The 7,500-nt window shown below is 34.4% G+C and overlaps 1 protein-coding gene across 1 annotated transcript in view; it reads left to right on the forward strand.

The window, feature by feature from the left end:
• Positions 1 to 7,500, forward strand: part of LOC132115910 (phosphofurin acidic cluster sorting protein 1-like) — a 36,643-nt gene that overhangs the window by 21,669 nt on the left and 7,474 nt on the right. The window contains exons 2-13 of the mRNA XM_059524339.1: positions 1 to 80; positions 1,296 to 1,385; positions 1,460 to 1,585; positions 1,660 to 1,804; positions 1,917 to 2,005; positions 3,096 to 3,173; positions 3,515 to 3,574; positions 4,889 to 5,049; positions 5,133 to 5,226; positions 6,203 to 6,274; positions 6,827 to 6,948; positions 7,125 to 7,254. The exon at positions 1 to 80 is cut by the window's left edge and continues 8 nt beyond it. Coding sequence (XP_059380322.1) covers positions 1 to 80; positions 1,296 to 1,385; positions 1,460 to 1,585; positions 1,660 to 1,804; positions 1,917 to 2,005; positions 3,096 to 3,173; positions 3,515 to 3,574; positions 4,889 to 5,049; positions 5,133 to 5,226; positions 6,203 to 6,274; positions 6,827 to 6,948; positions 7,125 to 7,254 — 1,247 coding nt within the window. The remainder of the gene's footprint in view (positions 81 to 1,295; positions 1,386 to 1,459; positions 1,586 to 1,659; positions 1,805 to 1,916; positions 2,006 to 3,095; positions 3,174 to 3,514; positions 3,575 to 4,888; positions 5,050 to 5,132; positions 5,227 to 6,202; positions 6,275 to 6,826; positions 6,949 to 7,124; positions 7,255 to 7,500) is intronic.

Below are 7,500 nucleotides of genomic sequence, written 5' to 3' on the forward strand. Positions count from 1 at the left end.
ATCTGACTCTGAAGAAGCTGGTGATGCTGAAGGAGCTGGATAAAGACCTGACGTCTGTGGTCATCGCTGTCAAACTGCAGGTGACTCCTTCTTCACTCCTTCTTGTGGAGATAGTGAATAGTGAACCCTTCATCAGTTCTCTTATCTGAAACAACTGCTAAAGAATATCAGCCAATAATATCACAGCACACTTTTTAGGATCCAATCAAATCCTGATGGTTAAACTCAGGTCCCGCCCCAAAATATCACACGCTACAAATTCAGTTTCTATTCAAATTACACACACAGTGTGTGTGCATTTTTAAATATTACATTTAATTTATTTATTTTCCAAAGAAAATAACCTTTATTGAGGAAAGATTTATTCAACATTAATTAGATTTATATATATATATATATATATATATATATATATATATATATATATATATATATATATATATATATATATATATATATATATATATATATATATATATATTAAAAAAACATACGTAATATCACATAAGATTTATATTTCAAAATGTTATTATTTGTGTACAAAATTTTACATTTTGTATTTGTAATTTATTTATAATGTTGCAAAAGGTTTTGATTTCAAATGATTGTTTAAAATTAATAAAATTAATTAATTTTATTTGTAATTGTATTTATTTATTTACAAAAATATAAAAAAATATTATTTTAAGTAGTTTTTTATTTACTTAAGTATTAAGTATTTATTTCAGTTAATTTTTTTATATATATTGTTTATTTTATTTTTTTATTTTACATATTTCTTCCTGACAGTAAAACCCTGTATAATGTTTGAAATATATATATATTTGTTATTCTGTAAAAAAAACAAAAAAACTTTACTTTATTTTGCTATTTTAGAAAGAAATCAGTATTTTTTTAATCCGCAAATATACATTTACAATAATCAAAAGTGACAGTAAAGACATTTGTGGTGTTACAGAAGATTTCTGTTTTAAATAAGTATTTTATGTATTTTTAAACAATAATCTTAAGCAGCAAATCAGCATATTATTCTGATTTCTGAAGATCATGTGACTCTGAAGACTGGAGGAATGATGCTGGAAATTCAGCTTTACATCACAGGAATAAATTAAATTTTAAAAGATACTCACACAGACATTAGCTATTTTAAGTTGTAATAATATTTAAAATTTTTAACTCTATTTTTGATCAGATAAATGCAGTCTTGATAAGCAGAAGATCATCTTTGGCAAACATGAATGAAGTCTCACCGTCCTCTTACAGTGTTTTGTGTCTGATGATGTTTGTTCACTCAGGGCTCGAAGCGAATCCTCCGATCAAACGAGATCCTGCTGCCATCGAGCGGCCAAACCGAAACAGACCTGCAGCTCACGTTCTCCTTACAGGTGAGAGTCAGCACATCGCCTCACGACCTGATCGCCTCAAAGCAGTGCTCAGACACCTCTCTGTGTCCTCGCAGTATCCTCACTTCCTGAAACGAGACGCCAACAAGCTGCAGATCATGCTGCAGAGGAGGAAGAGGTACAAGAACAGGACCATCCTGGGCTACAAGACGCTGGCGCTCGGCCTCATCAACATGGCCGAGGTGAGGAGCATCCCATCCCCAAACCCTTCTCCATCTGCATGTGTTCCTCATGACTTGTTCTCTGGTGTGGTCAGGTGATGCAGCACCCCAGCGAAGGCGCTCAGGTCCTGAGTCTGCACAGTCAGCTGAAGGAAGTGTCCGTCCCCGTGGCCGAGATCCGGGTCTATTCTCTGTCCAGTCAGCCCATCGACCGCGAGGGACCCAAAGCCAAGATGAACGGTGAGACCCGAGCGACCAATCACAGTCCAGGGTTCCAGAGTCACGTGACCGTCATCTGCTGCTCAGCTCAGTTCAGTGTGAATCACGTATTGTTCTTGATCTTTGGGCTCAGATCGTTCTCCAGACATTGATAACTACTCGGAGGAAGAGGAGGAGAGTTACTCGTCTGAGCAGGAGGGCAGCGACGACCCCGTCCACCATGTAGGTCCACTGTGTGTGTGTGTGTGTGTGAAAGCAATTATCATTTTTAATAAATTAATCCATGTTAAATACATATTTTAAAATTAATTTATCAAATCATTTCCATTTTTACATATAGAAAAAAATAGCCATTAATGATACATTAATACAATTAATACAGTTAATAATTAATACAAATAATATTTTTTATAATTTCAATTATTATATCAAATTAAAATGTAAATGTAATGTCTGCGCATACACACACACACACACACACACACACAATTTTTGAATTAATTAATTAAAAATGTAAGGGTTTTTTGTATCGTTTTAAATGATATTAATTAAGTACAATTTTAAAAATAATGTATTTTATATATATATATATATATATATATATTTATATACACACACACACACACACACACATATATTGTATATGTATGTGTTTAAATTCAAATTAACTGTTTTTATTGTAATTTATAATGTGTTTAAAATAAAAATTAATTAAATTATAAAATAAATATATATATATATATATATCAAATAAATTATAAGATTAAAGTACATAAAAAATAGTTTTTGTTTAAATCTGTTGAATAAATTAAGTTTTTAAAAAAATATATTCATTGCCCCACAATGTGGCATTTATTTAGTTTAGAAATAATGCCTATTCATTCTCTAATTTGTTAAATGCATTTTTTTATACATATTTTAATATAATACATATTTCCAGTGAAATATGTCATTGTTGTCAAAACTGCCACGTTGTTTTCAGGTAAAATATATTGTAAATATTTGGGATAAATTTGAGCATTCTGGAAAATTTAGACAACATATTTAAGTTTGAAGTGATGTAACATATAATGATTAATAAACCTACACTTGCAGGGGTTTATATACATTTCTTAGAATTGTATATTTCTATCTTTTAAATTCAAATTTTGATTGAAATTATGCTTCCGATTTGCTTCTGTAGTTTTGTTATTTGTTAGTTATTGCATTTGAAGCTATATTGTAGTGTATATGTGTGTGTGTGTGTGTGTGTGTGTTTAGGGCTGAATGCACACACACGACAAGTGTTTAATGGCTTATGTGTGTGTTTCAGTATCTAGATGATGAAGAGGATGAGGTGAGGAAGAAGAAACCCAGACGCAAACTCACTTCAAACGCCTCCATTACCAGAGTAAGACACACACACACACACACACACACTGCACCGCTGTGTTAATGGATATGAATGACCGCACTGAGCTCCATTTAACACACACCATTTTCATTAAAGAGGCCACTTTTCTAGCACTTAATCTTACTTTAAAAGTAAAAAATCCTACTGTAATTTTGCTGTAATATTTTTTACATCTCATTTTTCTTCATAACGACATGCTCCGATGAATCATTCACAGTGTGCTTTAAGACTGATAATAGGATCACTTCTGATCTGATGTTGACATCCAGCTTTCTACTGACAGATTTAATAGAGTATTTTATCTGATACTCTTGTGTGTTATTGTTCTTTTTCTCCAGCAACCGAACATCAAGCAGAAGTTTGTGGCTCTGCTGAAGAGGTTTAAGGTGTCTGATGAGGTAACGTCTGCTTTCTCACCTCAAGCTGATGAAATACGTCTGTGATCGATCTTATTTTCTCCTGACTGAGAGTCCAGCAGCTCGACAGAATCACGCTGAAGAGAAGAAAATACTAGTTAAAAAACCGAGAGTTCCGCTCCTTGATTCTGATTGGCTGAGCCACGTTCAAAGCTGTTTTAAGTTACTCTTCAAACAAACACATTTGTTTACTTCTGTGTGTTGCTTGGCAACCGCTTTGTTCCAACCACAACTGTTTCTGAGGAGCTACTTTGTTTGGTGGAAGAATACTGTTTATATTTATATCATTAGACTCTATTTGCTCTGTTGCATTCTGTGAAACCTTACTACGTATATGGAATAACCGTTTTATTAAAGCAAAAAGTCTCTCGAAGCCATGGTTTACAGTGAATTTATAACAGCTAACTCTGCGTCGCGCCTAACAGCGGTCCTTAGATGTTATAAATTCACTGTAAACCACGGCTACACAGGGATTATTGGTTTATTATACGCATCTCTAAATAAAAACAGAATTTCAGGGTTTTTGTTGTACTGTGCCTTTAAAAAATGCAGCAAAAAGCAATTAACTGAAATACACCGAAGTACTAAAATTCATATCAATAATAATAATTATCATAAATTACTGACTTTAATTTTTTCTGTTATTGGTATCTAAAACTATTCAAAAAAGTTTTTCATTAATTAAAGTTGAAATTAAATATAAATATTAGATGGAACACTTACAAATACATTAGAATATTGCCTTGGCAACTAAATTAAATAAAATATGTTCAAGTTAAAGGACTGAAAGTACTAAAAATGGAAAAATAAATAAATCTATATAGAAATATAAAAAAGCACATTACAAATCTCTAAAATTAAAATCAAGACTGGAAATATAAAACATCTTGCTGGATACAAGTCGCACCTTATTTTTATTTTTTTTATTCCAACACCTTTCCATTTTCACATCATCCTCAAAAAGACGGGAAAAAGAGTATGTATAGTAACAGAATACAATTTTTAGGCTGGATTATGCCTTAAAAGAAAATGAAACAAAAATTTGAAAATAAGATGAAACTGCAATAAAAATAAAGCTTAATTAAAATAAAAATGCAAAATCTAAAACTAAATGCAGTTCATAATAGTAATACTAGCAATTGAATATCTTTCAGATGTATATATTTCTTATGAATATTGCTGTGTTTATTTCTCATCTCGCTGTAGTCTCTTATTCCAGCAGTGTTTTCTGCACGTGATCCCTCGTCTCTGGGCTGTTATTTGTCACAAACGGTGTGGGCTGTGTCTGTGGTGCAGGTGGGTTTCGGGCTGGAGCACGTGTCCCGTGAGCAGATCCAGGAGGTGGAGGAGGATCTGGACGAGCTCTATGACAGTCTGGAGATGTACAACCCCAGCGACAGCGGGCCGGAGATGGAGGAGACCGACAGCATCCTCAGCACTCCCAAACCCAAACTCAGGTGAGCGTGAGTCTGCGGCGCCCCCTGCTGCTCGCCCTGTGTGCTGAGACCCTGTCTGGAGCCTCTCTCTGTGTCTGTCACAGGCCGTTCTTCGAGGGAATGTCCCAGTCCAGCTCTCAGACGGAGATCGGCAGCTTGAACAGTAAAGGCAGTCTGAGCCGAGAGCCCTTCAGTCTTGTGAGTACAGATCACAAAACACAGTCCTCCACACTCTCTCCCAAACAGACACGGACAGATCAGACCCTCGACGTTCCCTGGAAGCACCGCATGTGTGCAAAGCATGACTCTGTGTATTGTATATACTGTGTAAGGTAATGTGAATGAGTCTTTATTAAACGTGTCTTTTCTTTCTGTAACAACACGTCGTTTGAAGGCACTAAAGGACTTTGTCTCTTTTGGATTTGTTTCTATGAGTCTGTCAAATGCTCTGAGTAAACATATTGAATCAGTCAGCGGTTCAGTGATTTTTAGGAACATATTATTTAAATTATTTTGAAAACTTTTGATATGCCATTTTAAAGTATATTTCTATTTTTAGTATTATTATTTTTTTCAATATATTATATATAGTTTAGTTTTTATGTAGTTCGCTATGGGTTGTAAAGGGTTTGTGTTATATTTTTAGTTTTTACTTTTGGAGGCTTTACGGATTTTGGTTGTTTTTGTCATTATAGAAAATGTTGTATTTAAGTAAAAGGAGTTATGAGTAATGAGCACTTTTTCGTATTAGTGCTGTCAAACAATTAATCAAATTCAAAATAAAAGTCTTTGTTTACATAATATGTATACATGCTTTGTATATTTATTATGTATATAGAAACACACACACATACAGTATGTATTTAGAAAATATTTACACGTGTATATACATTTATATTCCTATATTTTATATTGTATATAAAATATATATTTAATATATAAACTACATATTTTTATTAAATATATACATGCATGTTTGTATCTATATATACATAATAAATATACACAGTACACACATATATATTATGTAAACAAAAACGTATTTTGCATGCGATTAATCATCTGAAAGCACTAATTTATATACTATGATTTTAACAATTAATATTTTATAGGAATATTTTATATTTAGTTGAATTTTGTGTTAGTGATTGTAGTTCCTGTGTGTGTCCACCAGGGAGAATCTGATAAAGTCAAACCCTCTCGCAGCCGCACGCTGGACGAGCCTCTGTCTGAGACGGACACACTGGTGAGAATCACACGCACATCTGCACAAACACACAGCATCACACCTCTCATTTTACCAGCATTTCATTATAATAAGCCTTGCTTAATGCATGCATGTATTTACATTTACATACACTGTAAAAAAAAACATATAAGGTAATCCTATTACAGTAACTGCATGATTTATTCAGTGCATGCTGGGAACTCACGAAGCCTTAACAGTTCAACAATGTGCGATTGTGTTCGACTGGTTGGGACAACATTTGACACAACATGACAAGGGTTTTTATGTAGTTTCAAGAAAATGGCATTTTGAAGTATTCGAGACTCCAAAGGTTTCGTAAACTGGAAAATGTGCAGTTGCATTTTTTTTTTAAAGATTATACAAGCAGGCTTTTCAAGCTAAACCTTTGACACACCAGCGGGTTTAAAGACACTGAGAAAGCCCAGAAAATACTTCTGACCTCAATGTATATATAACATTCATTTCCCCCGGGATTCTGCATGACTTGAATTCGTCGGGTTATTATGAAGTTTAATGCTCTTTAGTGTTGAATATGTGCATGTTTTGTAGGATCTGAATGATCAGGAGTTGTTCAGTGAAGTAGGGCCATCTATAACAGTGTCTGTGGCTGAAAAACCACGAACACCCCTAAAAACAAGCAAGAGCGAGCTTCAGTCCATGCCATCGCCCAGGTAATGTAATGTAATATAACACACTGTTCAGAAGTTTTTAAAGAAATGAAATGAATGATCCTTTACAGTGATCAAAAGTGATGCTTATGTCATTTATAATCTTACTAGGTTAGAAGCACAGTCAAATAATGCAGAGAAAACAAAGCCCAAGTTTGATGATGTGTGTGTGTGTGTAGGTTGGACGGAGGACACACACCCCATAAGCGCTGCACTCCTCTAAAAGAGCGCCAGCTCTCCAAACCGCTGAGTGAACGAGCCAACAGCTCCGACAGCGAGAGATCGCCTGAGCTCGGACACAGCACACAGGTGCCAGGATCTGTTCCTCGGCCAGAAACTAAACTTTACTTACCCTCAGGCCATCCAGGATGTAGATTGTGTTTAGATTTGGAGAAATCGAGCATTGCATCAGTGTGTCATCAATGGATGCTCTGCAGTGAATGGGTGCCGTCAGAATGAGAGTCCAAACAGCTGATAAAAACATCACAATAATCCACACCAGTCCATCAGTTAATGACTTGTGAAGAATAAAGCTGCTTGTTTGTAAGAAACAAA

Source organism: Carassius carassius, chromosome 3 (genome assembly GCF_963082965.1).
Source record: "Carassius carassius chromosome 3, fCarCar2.1, whole genome shotgun sequence".
Lineage (NCBI taxonomy): Eukaryota > Metazoa > Chordata > Actinopteri > Cypriniformes > Cyprinidae > Carassius > Carassius carassius.